Source organism: Coturnix japonica, chromosome 9 (genome assembly GCF_054131305.1).
Source record: "Coturnix japonica strain WE chromosome 9, WE-NBRP24, whole genome shotgun sequence".
Classification (NCBI taxonomy): Eukaryota; Metazoa; Chordata; class Aves; order Galliformes; family Phasianidae; genus Coturnix; species Coturnix japonica.
In genome coordinates, this window is record NC_140671.1 from 26,674,236 (window position 1) to 26,694,013 (window position 19,778).

At 46.4% G+C, this 19,778-nt stretch overlaps 3 protein-coding genes across 3 annotated transcripts; all 3 read right to left on the minus strand.

The window, feature by feature from the left end:
• Positions 1 to 925: 925 nt before the first annotated feature.
• On the minus strand, positions 926 to 5,268 carry LOC116654325 (uncharacterized). The gene is made up of 6 exons (XM_085508963.1): positions 4,177 to 5,268; positions 3,401 to 3,535; positions 3,019 to 3,292; positions 2,580 to 2,671; positions 1,953 to 2,090; positions 926 to 1,849 (listed from the first exon to the last, which is right to left on the minus strand). Exons 1-6 carry the CDS (start codon positions 4,891 to 4,893, stop codon positions 1,544 to 1,546), a joined length of 1,662 nt encoding a protein of 553 aa, XP_085365089.1. The 5' UTR covers positions 4,894 to 5,268; the 3' UTR covers positions 926 to 1,543.
• A 1,257-nt stretch (positions 5,269 to 6,525) lies between these two features.
• On the minus strand, positions 6,526 to 10,591 carry LOC107323376 (chymotrypsin-like elastase family member 2A). Its single transcript, XM_085509900.1, has 8 exons — positions 10,549 to 10,591; positions 9,908 to 10,200; positions 9,628 to 9,725; positions 9,122 to 9,250; positions 8,300 to 8,436; positions 7,517 to 7,662; positions 7,245 to 7,397; positions 6,526 to 6,693 (listed from the first exon to the last, which is right to left on the minus strand). The coding sequence occupies exons 1-8, from the start codon at positions 10,589 to 10,591 to the stop codon at positions 6,676 to 6,678; spliced, it is 1,017 nt and encodes a 338-aa protein (XP_085366026.1). The 3' UTR covers positions 6,526 to 6,675.
• Positions 10,592 to 12,714: 2,123 nt separating this feature from the next.
• On the minus strand, positions 12,715 to 19,755 carry KIAA2013 (KIAA2013 ortholog). The gene is made up of 2 exons (XM_015882362.3): positions 16,488 to 19,755; positions 12,715 to 15,854 (listed from the first exon to the last, which is right to left on the minus strand). Exons 1-2 carry the CDS (start codon positions 17,464 to 17,466, stop codon positions 14,995 to 14,997), a joined length of 1,839 nt encoding a protein of 612 aa, XP_015737848.2. The 5' UTR covers positions 17,467 to 19,755; the 3' UTR covers positions 12,715 to 14,994.
• Positions 19,756 to 19,778: the final 23 nt, after the last annotated feature.

Consider the following 19,778-nt stretch of genomic DNA (forward strand, 5'->3'; position numbering starts at 1 on the left):
CAGGAAAACGGCACTTGTTTTCATCCCTACAGAGTCTGCCCAGTACATCTGTGTGTCCTTAAACAGTTTGAAACCCATTGCCCCTTCATACAAGAAACCAGAGATCTTGTGTGAGCTATATCCAGACCCAGGCTTTCCAGTCGATAAATATCCAGCTTACCAAAAGGAAATATCAAAGATAGTCCAGCCAACCTGGTAAAGCCTCAACCTAAATCCATTCCAAGCCTTGTTGTGTGTCAGGCACAGGCAACCCCAGAGTCTTTGGAAACCAACGCGCCATATCAAAGCATCAACAAGATGCGTGTGAAGTAGCTCATCATTCCCCACTTCATCTCTGGAGAGGGATTGTTCAGGGTTGGACCAAAGCATGTTTTGTTAATAGCACTAATTGCTGTCTATCATCAAGAACACAGGGTCATTTACTGCTATTTTCTAAATTAAAAATCCAAGCAGAAGCTTCTGATGAGCTGAAGATCAGAACAGGCTCAATTTTCCATGCAAATCATTTGCTTCTGATCTTGACCCAGGATTTTCATAACAATTGGAGCCAGCGTGGGGCTCCCCTGGCTCTGAGCTGCCCTGCAGTACCCAGCTGTCCCTCCTCTGCTCTCCTTGTGGGGTTCCTTTCATGCCTGCTTGTGAGGCCGTATGTGCACCTGAGGCATTTTCCCTCACTGACTTGAAAGCTGAGGCTCTTCAACATTTAGCTCTGTCCCTACTTTCCTGTTTTGATCCCACTTGCTGAGTGCTGATAGGAAGCAGATGAAAGGATGTCACTCTTTTCCATACTGGCCATCAACCTAGATGTGTTTTTTTCAGTCTTTATTTAAAGAGGCGTGCAGACCAGCTTCCTCTGAAGCCCATAAAACTACTTTTATTTTAAGAAAAGCAAAATCCAATTACAGCTTTCCATGCTTGACTTCCTCCTAAGCGTATGCCTTTATTCTTGTTGCCTTTTGTGGCCATTAAGCCCTGCCTTGCCTACCCCCAAAATACACTTAAATCTGCCAATATATTTCTCATACATAGTCAGATACAAACCTAATCTAATGGAAGAGGAGGCCGGCCAAACTCTCTCCCTCACATTTTTCCTTCAGAATAATTCCCTTGCTCTGGAATTGCTCCAAGCAGGTGGATTACAGGATAAGAGTTAATGAAAACAAGTGGGTTATCCACTAAGAAATGAATTGAGCTCTGTGTGGAGTTTAGCAATGGTCGCCATCAGGAAGCAATTTGATTTGCTTACATCTTTCTTAGTTGTACACAGAGACATTTACAATTTTGCACTGCTTGTCATTGCAGAGGAATCTTTTCCTGCAGCAATCAAAGGAAAGCAGGCTATAATTTGATGGGAGAAATAGCTGTTCCTTCTAATGTCTTCTAGAGACATCTTTCTATATTTCTACTGGTGTCTTAAGTTCTCAAGTAAACAGAATGCTTTAACATGTGAATTATGGCTAAGAGGAAAAAGAGAAAGTGATGTAAAACCAATGTATGTGCTTGAGGCAGTACAGCTCTCCAGCAGAAGTGATTTCTTATCCTGTCACATCTCATCTACAGCACCTGGGAGAAGTTCTTTTTGTCCTATTACTTTCATACCATGGTCTCCAAGCTGTGCCCTGCATTCTACATCAGCAACCACAGCAGGAGAAGCAAGATCCCTTTGTATGTCCTGGCTGGAACTTTGATAACAGCCATTCTTCTTCTTCTGGCTTGTTCCATGGATGGCACCCACAGGGGTCCAGGCAGGTCTAGAACTCCCTTGAGCGTGACTGTCAGGGTTCAGCTCATCCCAGGGTGTTACAGGGCTCTGCTCAGCCAGTACTGCTCCCACAGTGCCTGTATTAAGCTATTAACAGAGAGGAACACACATTAGAGCTTCTATCTGTATGCAGTAGAGCCCTTTACTTACAGGACAAAGACACAGGTTCAGCATCTCATCACCTCCTTACTTGTTGGACAGATCCATGGCTTCTTCCCATCTTCCTTTTCTTGGAGACAGCTGGGTTCCAGTGACACACCAGGCTGTCATTTTGGACACTGTAGTTCTTGTTACCGAGAAGCCAGTAGGTTTTCATTTTCCCTTTCCCCTGGGACAGGAATAAGGAGAGAGCAAAGAATGGCTGTTTTCATGGGAAGAGCTGAGAATCACTATGGCTAGGGCTAGTACTTGTGCTGCATCGTGCTACTTATCTCAGCTGTGGATATAAGAGAGGTTGCTACCTGGGAAAAGGGTTGTAATTTGTATGCTCGTGTTTCTCCCAGTGCAGAAAAAGGCTGCTCACTAACAGTACTTCTGAAGGTTTAAAATCAGTCTTACATCTATGAGTTTTTGTGACTGAATACTAACGCTTTCACCTGTATTCATGTCGTTCCATGCAATGCAGGCACAACAGTTGTATTTCAAAGCACACAGTAGTGCTTTTATTTTGATGAGGAGTCGTGTATAGCCACTTCCAACTGAATTAGCAAGAGAACTTTGGGGCTACGGGGCTTGTAATACGCATAAGAGCAATGGCCAAATCCACCCTAACTCATTAAACTCCATTACTGTAGCAAAGTTACAGAAAGCAGGTTACCTTGACTTCAATTTCTCCTCTCAGTTCAATTTCATAGGCATCATCTGCAAGAAGGGCATTGTAGGTAGCAGAGCTGATGTGGATCTTCTGTGCTAGGATTCAGAACAGACTGTTAGAAAAGAATGACTGCTCCGTTCCTGGAGACCTGTGCTGCTGTCTGGTTGAAGGAATGTGCCACAGGTTCCACCTCACTTTGAGTACTGGGTGCAGTTCTGGGCACCACAGTATAGAAAGGACAGCTTACAGTTTCATGGCATCCTACAGCTCCTTCATGGCATCCTATAGCACCCTCATGGCATCCCACCACTCCCTCATGGCATCCTACAGCTCCCTTATGGCATCCTACAGCTCCCTCATCGCATCCTACAGCTCCTTCATGGCATCCTATAGCTCCTCACTGTGGTCTGCATGTCCCTCCCCTTGTGCCGGAGCCACTTACGCAAGCTGGTAGACTCCATGCGTGATGCAGTGTTTACAGTGTCCCCAAATAGGCAGTAACGAGGCATTTTGTAGCCCACAACTCCAGCTACGCAGGGTCCTGTGTGTATCCCAGCCCTCAGCTGCAGCCTGTCTGCTGGCATATGAGGGATCACGACCTGACGAACGGCTGCCACCAGATCCAAAGCCATTTTGGCAATCTCATCCGCGTGTTTCGTGCCGTTCCTCTCTGGAAGGCCACTCACCACCATGTAGGCATCACCAATGGTTTCCACCTGATGGAAAGGGATTCCTGTCACTGTGTTTTCTTTCAATAGGGAATTGGAGCTTACGAGCAGGAGGAGGTTTTTACATGGTCTCTCCTTGCCAAGGTTTGTCCTCACCTTGTAAACATCATAAGAATCAATCCTGCTGTCAAAGCAGATGTAGAGATTGTTGAGCATCTCGACAACCTGCAGGGGGGTACAGGAGGCAGCAATGCTTGTGAAGCCCACGATGTCCGAGAAAAAGATGGTCACCTGTCACAGGGAGAAGGCAGGTGTGAAGCTGAGCCCTGCAGGCAGCAGCTGAAATGTTCTCTATTTTGCTGCTGTGAGGCAGAGCTTCAAACATGGATGCTTGGCCAAACTCTGCCCTTGTTTTTTAGGCCTGCTTGAGGCTGTGGCATTGTTGGTCCTTCTCATCCCTCTCTAAATCCTATCCTGTCCTTCCAGTTGTGCCTATGGAGCCATACTGACATGTACAGGCGGGATTTGCCCTGTGTTGCTTTTTGCTGGCTGTGATTGGGGTTCCTTTTTGTGATTCTCCTCGTTTTACAAGGAGGAAACTCAGTTCTTCCTCCTTCATATACCTGTGATCAAATGATGTGGGTAGACTCTCAGCAATAGGCTCTTAAACCCAAGTAAGATAACAGCTTGCCTTTGATATCTTTACCATCTAAAGCTACAGCTCTTCTTCCAGCCCCATCAACCTGATGCTTCGTGGGACATCACAGCTTTTTCCAAAGCCCATAATGAATATTAGGACTTATATTCCCACTCAACAAGGAGTGCTAAGATAGATTCCTCAAAGCAGAGGAAGGTTGCTCTATTTCTGAATGCTTTCCCACTCTTGGTGTCAGTATCTTTTCCATTTGCTAGCACAGACACTCGAGATTTACCTGATCGTAGTTTTCTGCCTCGACTCTTTGGCATTTCCTTAGCTGCTTGGCCACAGATTTTGGCAGCATCTGGTGCAGGAGGTCCTCAGCCAGCTGCCTCTCCCGCTTCAAGTCCTGTGTCTTTTCCTTGAGGCTCCTGGCATAGTTGTGAATCCAATCTGTCATTTGCTTGAAGAATATCAGGGTTATGGGGTAAATGAGGCAGGCTATTACTAGCAGGCCGACCTTCAGGCTCGTTGTGAACAGGATTTCTTTAGATTTCTTGATGAGCTCTTCCTGTCCCCTCTGCAGGAGGCAGCTCTGCACACTAAGAAGTCCCTTTAACAAGGCTTCGATGGAGGCAAATTCACCAGAGCCCAGGAATGGGGTGAAAAAATAGATCCTTTCAGAGGAGGTGGAATGAAGCGACTGGTTGATGTTATCCCTCCAGCACTTCTGAAAGTTCTCTGATGAGAAGATAGCATAGTTGAGAATGGCTGCAAGATGATGCAGTGTTGTTTGAAGGCTGATGGGTACTGGCATTAACTGAGCTTCCAGCACAGCTTCTCCTATCAGAAGGATGAGTTTAAAAGCCACTACGTCTGCCCAGTCAGGATTGCGTCGCATAGCTTTGAGGTCTTCATGGGGACTACTAAAAAGCCCCAGCAGTTCAGAAATCACTCCAGATAGCATCTTACTGGCCTCACTATCCCCTGTGCTATTCATTCTCTGTCTCATGTCAAGGGTGTAAAGCTTACAGGTAGAGATTTTCTCCTTCTTGCATCGACAATCCTCACAAGGCTGTTCTGCTTCGCTTGCCTTACAGAGGGAGTTGAGATTCTCTAATAGCTGAGCATGAAATGATGTATTCCTCTTGTCTGCTGCTGGGAACAGCCAGCTGTGCCTTTCTTCCTGCAGCACAGAGATGAGGTGAATGGCCCAAAGGGTTTCACAGGAGGCAAGTTCCTGAAGGGCCTTCCCTGTGCTCCTCCATGCTTCCAAGCTGCTGCTCAGATCAAAGGAAACGGCTCCAAGGAGGCTGCAGAGGGAGAGCACACATGCCAGCAGGATCCTTTGAGCTGTTTTTCTACCACCGGCATTGGAGAAGGAAGAATTTCTATAAGAAAGAAATGAAAGAAAGAAGGTAAAGAGGGGTGGGAAGCGACAGGGGAGCCTGATCATGGTGGTGCTTCTTAGAGCTCCTGGAAATACAGCTGGAGCTAACAGTGATACGTTCTGAAACAAAGAGAAGGGATCATGCATTAACTGTATATTATTGAAAGAAGCATTTGATCGTATGGTTTTTCCCCTCCTGATGCTTTGCTTTAAAAGAAAATGATGGAAAAGAGGCAGTTCTTGTGATGCTGGGATGGAATCGTGCCGTTCTCATGTGAGTATGAAGAGTGATACGATCATTTGTGGTGGGTTTTATTCCCTGTGGAGCTTCTATTGAAACCTCAGAGCAGCCCATGGAAAAATGGCTCTGTGGGTTCAGTGGTTGTGAACAGCAGTTGTTAAAATCTTTGATCAAAGGGAAGACCAAAGCTTTTGGGATTTGTTCTTAATGGGGAATTTCCAAGAAGTGGATGATTTGTGTTGATACATTTAAATACGCTTAAATATTCCCACTTTGGTGTCCAAGTATTTCAAAAGGGAAATGATCCAGATTTCAGTTCTGTTTCAGTTACTTACAGAAGTTCACATCTCCACTTGTTGCTGTCTGAGCCTCACGGTTACCTCTTCTCTTTTGTGACGCTCCTAATTGATACCCACCCTCTATACAGCCAAATAACCTCTTAAGAATTTCGGTTTTCAGAGCAATTAATCATTTACAGCCCTGCTTTAATGATACTCACACAAACAACTCAGGATGTTACGATGAAGCAACCCTGCAACCTTCCTTCCTACTGCTAAAGCACCAACAAGGACCCAGGCTGCTAATCAGAAGGTGAGAGGTTTGCAGTGATGCTGCCAGCACCATTCCTGCTGCTAAACCCTAACACCCTGGGGTGACACCTGGGGTGTCACGGGGTGTAAAAGCACTTTGCAGTGCTGCCCACACTCACCTGTGCTGACCTGCTGGCATCCGTGCTGCCTTCCCACCGGGCATCTCCGCTGCTGGTCCCAGTGCATCCCGCTTAGATCCCATCTGCTGCCTGCCCGCCTCCTGCTATATCAGCTCTTTGCTTCCTCACCTCCTCTTCCCTCAGAGCTGTTCCCATGGCTCACCACTCTCCTAATCCTCACATCCCCCAGATGAATATCCAGCTCCAGCCCAAGGTAGGGGAAAGGCTTTAAAATGTGCTCAGCGTCATCACAAAACACTTGCTCCGCTCTTGACAATGCACAAGAAGAAATGACAGACACGTGTTTTTTTCTTTTATGTTGCAAAAGAACAGTGTTTATTGCATTTAAAAGCATAATTTCCCAGCTATCAGTGATCAAAGGTGGCATGATTATGACTTTATTCAAACTGTTGTTCTTGGCACTGTTCTCATCTGTCACACAGGTCTCTCTGGGTTAGTTGCTTGCCATAACCTGTGGAAACATAAAACAAGGGACAAATCAGACCATAAGAGCCAGCTATTTGTGGGCAGCGTGTGTTGCGTTTGGGAATGTGGGATTTACAACAGTGGAACAAGGTTTTTGCTCCTCGGCCACTCTTGAATTTAAGGTTTCTATTAGAAAACAATTGATGCTCCAGACTTTAGTGGCATCCGTTGCCTACTAGGATGTGACTATACCAGTCGGTGTTATTGTTAAGGTACTGACCACTTAATAAGTCCATCTCTAGACTGAAGGAAAAATGCATTCCTAAACGTCAAGACTTAAGTAAAAGTGAAATTAGTTTGAATAACTAATCGCAAAGAAGATGCTTTATTTTTGCTTTGGGGATGGTTTAAGGGGGATGCCTACAGAGATAGCTGCTTGTGTGTGACCTCCCATTTGATAACAGATAACTGGTCAGGTATTTTCCTTGAGAAGACACAGCTTTAAGATCTATTTTTTTTCTCTTCCTGGTCCTCCAATAATGACCTTAGAAATTGATAAGTGTCATTATTCTCTAGTTGCAAGGCCTAGAGCTTTACCTGCTTGATCCAGCTGTCGTAAGCAGAGACCCGGGTGAAGACAGAAGGCTTCCGATAATAGTTGCAGCCAAGAGAAGAGCCAAAGCTGACAACGCCATGCACTTCCCATCTGCCATTTGCACTCTGACAGTTCAATGGGCCACCAGAGTCCCCCTGAGAAGAAGGGGAAATGCAGTTAATGGCAACCATAGCTTGAGTAGTTTAAAGCTTTCCTTCCCATCAGGTCTGGTTGTGTCAAACCAAGCCCTGAGAGTGGTGTTCTCTGGACTCACATTACAACTGGAGGTGATTCCATCTCCGCCAGCACACACCATGCTGGTTTTCACTGTGCTTCCCCACCAGCTGGGCTGAGAACAAGTTGCATAACCTACCACCAGCAACAGGCCTTGCTGCAGGTCATCTGGGAGAGCTCCATTTGCTGGGAAGTAACAGAAACAAAGGAGTCATGATAGCAGCTGGCAGCAAAGGAAGAACAGAAGCGCATTGCTAAGTTTCTCCCAGGGTCTGTATATTATTCCTCCAGGTAAGAAACTTCATCTGGGCTGCATAATTTGTTCTTTAGCTGCATTCCTTTAGCAAAAAAAGGCCGTAATTTACCAATAATTTGTGTTTCACTTAAAAATGTCCCTTTGTTATAGAAACAAAGGGCTCTTCTCTAGTCAGAATTTGCTTACTGCTCTGGGAACTGCTGCTTGAGCTGACACTTCTGCTGAAGCCTCTGGGATTTTTCTTTACATCTATTCCCTTTTGTGTCTTTCCAGTTACTCAGAAGTGTGTACCAGGATTAGAAAATTCTCCTGTATGCTGTTAATATTTGTGTTAGAACAGCTGCTGAAAACCCAGTAAAGGGCCCTCTAGTGCATTACAAGACCCATTACAAGCAAAATAAGCTTGAAAGGCAGAGAAAATTCATATTGTGAGTGAAGCAGGCCCTGGTAAACATGGGGTTGAGGGGATCTTGATCATCACCAACAACCTTTTTCCAGTCAACCCCTAGGAAGATGGCAGTGCTGAAGGCCTTTGTTTTGCAGTTTTGCCCATCTCCCACTACTCACTCTGCAGTCTTCCCCATCCTGTCACATAGCAGGCGGTGTTGGATGACAGGATGCTTTGTGCAGCAGGGAGGCAGGCCAGCTGGATTTTGTCGCTCAGTGTAACGTGTTGGGTGAGTTTGATCAAAGCAATGTCATACCTGTGGGTCATATGCACGCGTATGAGAGGGGCGAGGGGATGAAGAGCGTTGCAAATAGTTAAGACACAGCAGAATGACAAAGAGAAATGGTTAAATAATAGAGATGCAAGGGAGCAAAGAGGCCACTGCATGAGCAGTAAAGATTCCTCCACCCTTAAAGCAGTGGGGAAATCCATGCACTGGAAGACTGTTCCCTACAGAACCACCCACTTTCCTACTGGCAGCACTCTGGAATGTTTCTTTTATAGGTTCTCTTCACCAAAAACAGATGCGTATGTGAGGACCAACTACAGGCACCTGGAAAGTGAGATGGTTTCTTTGCTAACACGCTCAGCCCACCAGCATGCACAGAGTCCTTCAAAGTCCCTACAAAGGTACTAATTTATCAGTCATACTCCATGTTCATGCCATTCATTCAAGATGTTCAAAGTGCTGCTTAAATTATTTGGTCAGTTCATTCCCTTCTGTTTTATGGAGGAAATTATTGCATAGAAAAGCAGTTCCTCACCAAAACATGAACATGCAGAATGGCCGCCAAAAATGCAATTAGTCAATGAGCAATTAATATAGGGAGCTCTTTATCTTCTCTTGAGGAGGAAAGGTTACAGACTGTAGCAAACATTTGTTAGTTCCCGAAGTTTTGCTTTGCTTCCTATAGGTGAATAAATACTTTCCACCAACTTACCCATTTGCAACGTTGTATGGATTCCATCTCTGGTGCACAACGATTTTTTCTGGGGAGGCTGTGACGGATCCTTGCTCCTCAGCTGCCAGGTTGTATTTCCCAAGGAGCAATCGATATTTCGTGTTAGAACTGGACATGAGAAGAACTAACATTCAGCTGTGCCAGGTATCAAATTGTCGGTAATAACATGCAGCCAGTCCTTCCTGTTCCATGCAATGATCTCCTCTACCACCTAGTGATGCCATAACCAATGTGTAGTGCATGAACATATGCAAGGACATATAACAAAGCACCGTGGGGTTGTCTCCATGGAAGCAATTTTGATGATGCAGATCATATTTGTACCTGATCTTTTCTTTCGTATACTTTGCTGTAGTATAAAGAGTAGACAAAGCAACAAGTTCTTAACTGGGAAGGAGAGAACTGGCATTAATGTGGTTTTTCTTCTTCATCTATCTCTGGTCGTGCACTGCTTTATGCGCACAGACTTCAACTCAGTAGTTTACCTGATGCAGTGTGCAGCTGTCAACACCCAGTTGGTTGCAATGAGGGTTCCTCCACAGCTGTGATGCCATTGACCACTTGATTGATATTGAAGAGAGACCTAGGATCAACACACATCAAGCAAGGCTCAAAGTTTTGCTCACTGATTTTTCCAGTGTTGCATTTTCTTCCAGCATACATATCACAGCTTCCCACTTGAAGGTAGAGGATTTTAAGCTAGAAGAAGGTCTCATGCAGGGTATCATGGCTCTGATCATTTCAGGGAAGCATTGAAGGACTCACCTGCCAGGGCCAGCTGAATGGCCTTGCATTTTCCCCTCCAACAACTCGAGACACAGCAGGTGGGTAGAAAGGAACCCCGCAGCCAAGGGCTGGAAAACATACAAAGATATGTTTTAAAAGTAGAAACTGGGAAAGAATTCTGTAAGAGAGGATGGGTTTGTTGGCTGGTTGTTCTTTTGGTTTGTTTGTTGGTTTAATATAGACTGTGTAGAATGTTGAAAGGCAGAGATACAGCCCACAATTGGATGTGATATGGGTGAAGATACAGCCATCAGTTAAGGCTGAGTGATGTTATATAAAGCCTATTTGGTTTTTGGCAGGTAATCAAACCATGTAGGCTCAACCAACTTCTCATGAGTCAACTGAGATGCAGCTCATAGCAAATGCAGAACAATTTGCCATGGATTGGCTGTGTAAAATAAGGTTTTGCTACAGGCTGAGAGCAGTGATGCTGCTTGAACCTCTGTGATATGAACAGAGTAACGTAGCACCTCACTGCCATTCCGAGAGAACCTTTTAATTAACAAAAGCAATTAATTAATTGTGTCATTCTGCTTTTTCAAAAAGAAAAATAAAGGAAAGTTGTTATTAGATTTTAAGTCATGTTTCCTTTAGAAATGGTGTTGAAATTGAGCACATACCTGCAGCTGCCAGACTCAGCACGGCAAAGAGGATTCCAAGCATGATGCCAGGTAATTGTGTGTTGTGGGCTCTGCTTCACAGCTTGTTTTATATCTCACCCCTGGGAAATGTGACTGTTCTGATACCAATGGAAAACTGTGGGAAATTTTTTTATATGCACAAATGCTGAAGGAAAAAGATAAACAACCATACAGATGGACCTTGAATCTGGGCTAAATACACAACTTCAACTAAAAGCGATTTCAATTGAGTCACATGCAATCTATAGCAGTTGTTTGTTTTCCCATTGCCTTGAGAGATCATCAGGAAGGTATTTCCTGAATGAAAACATTTATTTTCCTGAATGAAAGCATTAATGAGTTAGTCAAACACTTGATAGTATGTGAGCAGTTATGTTATCTGATATGTCTGGACAGTGATAGATTTGAACACATCAGAGGGATTGGAATCATTTCCAGACACCTCCTCTGGCTTTAGTTGTTGTGTGATTATACGATTACATGAAATCTTGTTTTACTCTGCTTTATTTTTTGACTGAATGGCTATTATTTCTTTGTGCTGACTGAAAAACTGTATCTTCTTTCCTAGAGCAAGCTGTGTTGTGCTTCAGCATGCCATCCTTCCTCAATAAAACCAGCTGTGATTGCTTTGGAGCAGACGCTATAAGGAGCACAGAGAAGAAGCTGTCGGTGATGATGGAGGAATGCTGGTGCAGCACGGTGAGCCAGGCTTTCTTTCTTTTCTATTCCCCTTCAGTTCTTAGATCAGAAGTACAGAAAATGGGGTTTCTGTACTACAACAAATGGGCATTTTCATGGCCTAAATCAGCATGCTGGCCTGCTGTGCAATGTGGTGTCAACTTGTTAGTAAACTACTTCAAGCATATAGACCACAGCAAAAGAGCTGCCACAAAAGAACTCCTTAGTGTGGTAATTAATTACTGGACACTGGAGATCAATGACTTGATATCAACACTTCTCCTTGTGTCTCTTTCTTCCTCCTTTCCTTCCACCACAGGAATTCCCCATCACCCCTTGCTTGAGCAAGTTGTGTTCTGAACTTCAAACTCAATCGACCAAGCTCTGTTCTAGTATTTTGTGTTTATTATGTGGCAAAAGTCTGGATCGATCAACCATAGAACTGAGCTATAAAAACAACCTGAAAAATCAGGACTTAGTTGGCTTTCTTCACAACATCTGAATTTATACACGTGGAAAATGAACCCTGCTTTCAGTTCCATGCAGCTTTCTGTATTCTGTTTTGCCACTCCCTCCTTGTTAAACAACAATGAAAATTAAGTATAAATTCTGGATGTTCAGCTACTATTTCAGTTTTCAATATGGGGTTGTTTGGGTTTTTCTCAAGCATTTTTACAGTCATTTTGCAAGCAACCTTCTGCTACATTGGGGGAAACCCTTTTCTCTCTGATTTTTCCCTTTCCTCTTTGTAAAGGAATTCTATTAGCTATTTAATTGCCTGGGGAGGAGTCTAATAAGAACCACGTTTTTAATGGAGAACCCCCTCAAAGCTTTTTTGCTGTTGCTCCATTTCTGCTTTATGTAACAATTGATTATCCATCTTTTTCAGCTCTGGTCTGAATAGGCTAAAGTATCTTGGGCTCAACAGACGTCGTATGTTGGCAGCTCTGTGTGTCAAAAACCTCATCCCAATTCCAAGATGGCTTGGAAACAGCTCCTATCTTCGTGATGGATGCTTCACAGAATCTGAGCAGCTCACAGGGATTCAGTAAGAAAATATACAGGTAAATCCAGTGTGTTGTTAAAGCATATAGCTAATAACTCTGTCCATGTACTTAATGTGCTATTTATTAGGTATCCCATTGGATGGATTCATGATTTATCTATGTGTGTTCCTCAAACTTAAGCTTGGTCTGCATGCCTCCAGATAGAACCATGTTATCTAGAGCCAGGGAGTGAAGATTAGCACTGTCCTGTGTTTCTGTTATTGTGCTTTCCAGCTTCTGCCTTTAAAATTGCTTGTTTCCTGTTAGGACACGTTTATTTTCTGTTTTCTACACAGTATTTTCTTTAAACCCAAGCACTTGTGTTGTTGATGCAATGTAAGGCTTGGATGTAATATAAAGCTTGGATGTAATATATAAGGGAAAAAGAGAACAGAGCCCAAAGAAACCCACACTTCAGTTATCAGGTTAGACTGAGAAATATTTATTTAGAAACAACAGCTTTGGTATTTTAAAACCAAACAACCTTTAAATCGCTACAAAGTGAGATGTCTCCCCCCACGGACAAAACAAATCAATGCACAAAGCCTCACTATGTTCAGAAGAGGAAACCTGCAGATCAGCGTTTCTAAGTTCAAGTCCAGAAAACAGTTTCTTTAAACTGATTTTGCACTCTTCAATCATAAAGGCTGAAAGGACGTTACCCGCACTTAGATACCCACAGTTCAATTGACTGCCTCATTACTGAACTGGAGGCAAAATTATTAACATCCTCCCCCACCCCTCAAGCAATAAATTAAAAGACACCAGAAAGAAAGTTATGCTGAAGTCTTCTGGTTAATTTCACTCTCCGAAGGGAATCATCATTCTTTATTTTCCTGGAAAATTAAAAAACAAATCAAAATATCAAAGGACTCGGTATATCTTCAAGTATTTGCACCAAATGGATTATTCTTAGGGAACTCCACAGCTTATAAGGGAAAAGAAAATGTCTGTTATACAAGATTCTGGGATAAACTCTTGAATAACCACACGTTCCAAGTCTCAGATTCCTTTCTTAACAAGGCACAAAAGGATTGTTGCTTTCAAAAGGTCCTTGTTCTCAGCTGAAAAATTGTCAGATGTCTTGTGCAAATGGAGGCTGAAAGCAGGACTAAGTTCACTCGGACACCAGGAAATTCCCATTCGATTCAGTGCTATTTCAACACCATCAATCTTGCCTACTCCTAGAGAGGTTTTGAGCTTCAGCTGGCTTCCACTTCACCCTTGGTTTCAGAATTGAGTTCTGCACCACCTTCGTTTTAAGTAGGTCCAATTAAGACCAGGCAGCAGATTTGTTTGCTGTACATTGCAAAGCTTTTTGCAGTGCCGAGAAGGGAGAGGTGTTGGGTCAGCCCTGGTGTGTAGCTGTGAAGTTTCTCAGCATCTCAGAAAGCGTCAGGGACAGTTACGTGTTGTAATGGCTGATGAGTCCTTTTGTAAAAGGCAGACGGCAAATCTTGTAGATGACAAAGGCAACAAGAGAGCAGTAAAAAAAAAAAGAACACCATTTATAATGTCAAGGGTACATGTCAGGATGTGTGTCAGCACGCAGCTGTGTAATTCAAATCACTTCCGTATCACTTCCTCCTTTTGCACTAGGGTTTCACCATGGTTATATGCTTGTAACTGCAGCTGGCTTTGATATAAATATCTGTTCTACCTCCTCCATGTTATCTTGTTTAGCCAGGAACACAGGTCCACCTCATTCACCAATGAATGGCAGGTATTCAGACCTGCCTGGGACCTGGCCTGATCTTAACACTGCAAAGCCCGTGAGCAGAGAGGAAAATGACCAACTAATCTTCCACCCATCAGATTGCTGACCGTCCCCTCCCCTCCAGTGCATTTTGCCCAACTTCAACTATCCAAAATTCTATGTTACAATTTGGAAAAACGAGGCATTCCAAAGCCAGACTTTCTCCTCTGACAGCTCTATTATGCAGGCTTATTTCTCATTCCTGCTTTGTACCAACACACATCCAGAAAGTACCAGTCCTAAGAGCAGAAATCACTTCAATGTCTATTCTGTACTAAGGTTTTGCTAGCGACCAAGTTTTCTAGGCAACTCAAAACAAGAATTTCAACTCACTTATAGCAAAGTGGGAGATGCTTGAAGTCAGAACCTCCAACTCACAGTAAAAGCACTCAGCACTCTTCTTAAAGCAGCTATGTATGTTGTCTGAATGGGAGAAACACTTTCTAAAGAGGATGGTGCTAATGTGGCATGATGGAGTATTGCACAGTGTCTGTGTATTTCTAAATGTTAACCAGTAGTCCCAACAGGTCAGCGCCTTGACCTAAGAGCACGAGCTTCCATTTGTGTGTTCTCATTTGACAGGTCACGCATTGAAAACAGGCAGACAAGCATGCAGGTCTCCCACACAGCAGTAAATGGCAGCTCTCTCTTAAGCATTCCCATACTGTTTAACAACATTATCTAGTGACAAAGCTGCTGTGGAAAAGGACAGAAAAGCTGCATCTGCCTTCATCTGCAGCCTTAGGAATGTTTAAGGACTGACAATGATTTATCTCTAATATCTGTGAGCCCTACAGCTCCAATCCCTGCTCTAGCCCTAGAAGATGTCACAGATCATTCATTGCAAGAGAGACTGAAAATCCTCACAATCTGAGAGACTCCCTAGGCACAGCTGACAAAAATAGGCTAACAACACCCAGAGGAAAGCAGCCAGAAGCAGCAGCTTTACACCTTACTCCTGAAGAGAGGCTTGGCTCCTGGCCCACAATATTCATTGTAGATGAGCTTGAACAGAAACAGATGAAACAGTGTGATTAAGGAGGCCACGCTGAACCAGAACAGGAAGGGTAAACCTGGGTATTGCTTGGCCATGTGTTCCTCATGAGCCAGAATTGCTTTCAGATGGAGTGTGTGTCTCAAGTCCTGCAAGTGGACCAAATCTGTTGATATATAAAGTAGAGGCGTGATGGGCTGAGTCACCATGACTGGGAACGTGTGGCCTCGTGCCTCCGAGGTCAGCTCCACAGGCTCATTCATGCAGCCTGCTTCACACGCATATAGTCTGACTGGCTTGTCTTGGAATTTCACAGACACGTGCAAGAAGGGTTTTCCTTCCACATCCAGCAGAACAGCTAAGTTAATCAAATCCTTGTTGTAATGGATTCCACGTAAGGAATAGCTGTTATGAAGTACATCGGGGTCGGCCTGAAACTGAAGGTGGTTTTCTGTGAACTGCAGACCTCCAAAACTAAGCACCATGCCTTGCATAAGCCCATGGACTCCAGCTGCCACGAGAGCTTTACACCCCCGTTTCTGGAGGGTCAGCTTCCACAGGTCAGAGAGCTGCAAGATCTGGGTCACGCTGGTCAGCTTTGCTGGCCACAGGTTCTCTGCATGCATGGTCGCATGGCCGCTGAAGCAATGGTCAGCATAGTTCAAGCTGGCTTCCATTTTTTCTCTGTCCTCACCACTAATGAGTGGATCTAGCAGAGGAGCTGGCATGCTTGAAAGCATATAGTAGAGGGTCATGTTAACAGTCTCACTGGATGGTGTATGTGAATCTGTGATCTTCCTCATTTCAATCCCTGCAATAAAGGACAATAACCAAGAGTCACAAGATCATACATGAACATGACAATCACCACAAGAAAAATCTTTAAGGGACCATCTATTTTTTACTGGCTGTAAAATACAAAGCCTGAGGCCATGAAGATCTTGTTTGCAGAAAGAGCATCCCTGAAGTAACAGCAGGACAATCCTCAACTTTCATGGAGAAGTTTACAGAAGTATAAAGACAGACCTTTATGCTGCAACTGGAGGTCAGCTCTATGCCCATCCTGCAGCTGGCCTGCTGGGTAAATGAGTGAAGTCCCTACAGACATGAAAGCCATTGCATCCAGAGTTATGGTGGGAAACATTCCTCTACTATTTCTACTTTTAATGCAGTGAGGATGACTCCACTTTACTAAGTGGAATAGTCTGAGTTGGAAGAGAGACCCAAATGGATCATGGAGTCCAACTCCTGCCTGGCTTCTCATGGGACCATCCAAAAATCAGGTTCTGGATTCCAAACTTGGAATGCTGTCTTATTTTCCCATACCTCCTGAAATAAACCCATCATGGAGGGGTGACTCTGGAGGCCTAATAGGAACCAGGTCACCAAGAGCTGAGCTCATCTCTAAAGAAACTGTTTGGAGGTTGAGGATCACTTTCCTTACCTGAAATGAACAGGTCTGACCAGGTCTGCTGGTGCTCCTGGAAAAGATCTTCCACCCCCATCTTCATCACCTCCAGCATCTCTTTCTTGGCCGACTCCCTCAGCTTGCTGAAGGTCTCCTCCAGCCTGGAGACGTCGATGGGCTCCGAAGTGTACACCACAGACAGCACGGTTTCATCAAAGGTAGACTTGGGTGCCACCTGCACCCGGCTCACGAGCTTCTTAGCAGCCACCACCATCAGCACCACTTTGGGGCTGCCGGGCAGCAGCAGACGGCCGGAGGAGAGCAAGAACTGCCTCTCCTCCACCTTCTCTAAGCTGGTAGCGAAGCGGGCGCCCAGTGAAGGTGCCGAAGCCGGTGCCGAGGCCTCGAAGGTGGCCACCCGCTCTGTCGGGTTGGCGATGCGGATGCGCTGCAGGTAGAGGTGCGGCCGGCTCCGATGTGCCACCACCTCCTCCCGCACGGTCACACACTCCCCGGCTCCTCCCGTCCCGGCTCCCATCTGCACGCACCGCACCCTCCGCACCGCCCCGTCCCGCAGCGCCGCCTGCACCGCCCTCGCCTCCCCGCGCCCTCCCAGCGCCCTCAGCCGCACCAGCGCCGGATACTCGGTGAGCAGCGCCGGGCCTCCAACAGAGCCCGCAGCCGACACCCAGAGGCGGCCGGCGGCTACATCCAGCAGCACGAAGCCGTTACCCGCCAGCGCCAGGCTCGGCCCCGTCCCCCCGCCGGCCTCGTCCTCGGGCAGCGGCAGCGCATCGCCGCGCTCCACCTGAGCCCTCCAGGGCCCCGCTGCCGCCTGCACACACAGGGCGGCGGCACCGCGAGGCTCCGCTCCCCGCCCGGCTCCGTGCAGCGCCCGCCCGGCCCCCAGGTACCAGTAGGCGACGAGCAGGACGAGCAGCAGCAGCAGCAGCCGCCGCGCCCAGCTGCTGGACAGCAGCCCCGGCAGCCCCTTCAGCCGCTGCTGCAGCCACATGGGCGGCACACACGGGGCGGCACACACACACCCGGCCCGGCCTCGGCGCCCCACCGGCCGCTTCCCGGCCCCTCACGCCGCCATTGCCGCCGGGCGGAAGCTCCGCGCCGTACGGCAACCCCGCAGCGCTCGGCGGCGCTTTGCGATATTTTGCGACAGTTGTGGCGTCGCGCCTTCTCAGCGCTTGGCGGGCGGCCCGGCCACACCTCAGAGCGGCCCGGCCCGGCTGCGATTAACACAGTCGCTGTGTCTGTGGTGAATTCAGTGGTGGAAGCGGCTCGGAGCGGACCTCAGGCAGTTTGCCGTCATATTAGTGCTCATTGATTCCCGTTAGCACAGCGCGTTGTGTTCCAGCCGTGTTTTCACCCTGTGGGGTGGGCGCAGCGCTGCGGCCCGCGGGGATCATCCAGCCCGACTGTTGTATTGGGCTGCGGTGGAGCTGGATGGTGACAAACGGGACGATCGTCATGAAGATGATCAGGGGCTGGAGCAGCTCCACTATGAGGACAGGCTGAGGGAGCTGGGTTTGTTCAGCCTGGAGAAGAGAAGGTTGCGGGGTGACCTCATTGCAGCCTTTCAATACCTGAAGGGAACCTACTCCCTAAACTCTTGGAAAGGGCTGACAATAGCAGGACACGGGGAAATGGTTTTAAGTTAAAAGAGGGAAGATTTAGGTTGGATGTTAGGGGGAAGTTCTTCACTAGAAGAGTGGTTAGGTCCTGGAACAGGCTGCCCAGGGAGGTTGTGGATGCCCCGTCCTTGGAGATGTTCAAGACCAGGTTGGACGGGGCCCTGGGCAACCTGATCTAGTAAAGGTGTATGTTTGGTGGCCCTGCCAGGCAGGGGGGTTGGAACTACGTGATCCTTGAGGTCCCTTCCAACCCGGGTCATTCTGTGATTCTGTGAGGTGAGGATCTGCGCCATTCCTGCTCCCTCCAGCAGCTGTGTGCCAGCAATGAGAGCTTCCCATCTGCTTCTCCAGATGTGAGCACCATGGGCCAAGGAAAACGTTGGACTCCATCGCAGCTCTGAGAGACAGTAGCAAACTGTGCAGAAACTCTGCGAGCTGGATTGAAGTGTGAAATTCCTTCCTAGCGCAGGGAGCAGCTCAGCAAAAGAACAGAGGGGGTGGCACACTGTGCTCTGTAAAAGTAACTGGAAAGATCTCAGCCCTCCCAGCACAGAGGTTGGGTGTGTTGTGAGTCTGCCTTTATAAGCTGAGCTCTGCTCTGTCGGGCTGTTAGGAAGTTGCAGCTCTGCTCAGAGCACGTGTTGCACGTACTCACAGGAACATCTGCACTGGCAGCTGCTTCTGTTTAAAAAGACAGGCAACAAATCCAGCCTGAGCACACAGAGCAGTGCAAGCATAGGAAGGGGAAAGAAGTGTGCTGTGCTGGCTGTAGAATGCAAACAAAGCTGTCAGATAGGAATAGATGGAAGGTGGTGATATTAATGATGCATTCACAGCCCCTAGACCATAAAACAGCTTTCATTTGAGAATGGAGAGATTGGACAGCCTTACAATGAGAAACTTAATATTGCTATGACTCTATAACCAGAGCTGCAGCACTTTGAGCTTTGAAGGTGAGAGCTGAACACCAATGCTGTGGCTCCCACCTGAAGCTGATGATTGATCAGGAGCTTCCAAAGTACGGCAGCAATGTAAAGTGAAAGTGATTTGGGTCTGTTTCAGTTAGTGAAGCTGGCAGCATTGAAAAATGAAGTGTCTTGAAATCACCATCTCAGAGAGAACTGGTATTTCATTGTATTTCATTGGGTTGTTGCCTCAGTTCAGCATTTGAGCTTCAGAACTGCTGTGTTTGCCCAGCAATTAGCACCATTCATTTTGCCTGTTCTCAAAGTTAGGCAGAACAAACTAGAAAATCATGTGGATGCAACAAGAAATCCCAGCACAAGGACAGTGAAATGTAAGAGAAGTGAATGTAGCAGCAGAAAAGTAGCACAGCAAATCACGGCAGCAGATTTTGTATTCCAGAAAGAAACAGATGAGATACCAGATGAAAAGAAGGCATTTGATAAGGGCTCCCAGCGCCCCGAGCTGTGCTTAATTTCTGCTGTGTATTTTGTAACGCTTAATGACTGCGTGAAGCTCAGCCCAGCACAGACTGAAGCCGGCCGGAACATCAGCTCCCGCTCGCCCACGTTAGCTGAACGTGTTTAATTAACGCTTGGTTGCCGTACAGCTGAGCAGCGTCCCACACACCCCACGTGAAGTCAGCGGTGGCTGCACGACCCGACCCGCAGCAGGCACCGCTGTCACATCGCATCGCACAGCCCTCGGCCCCAGCGCT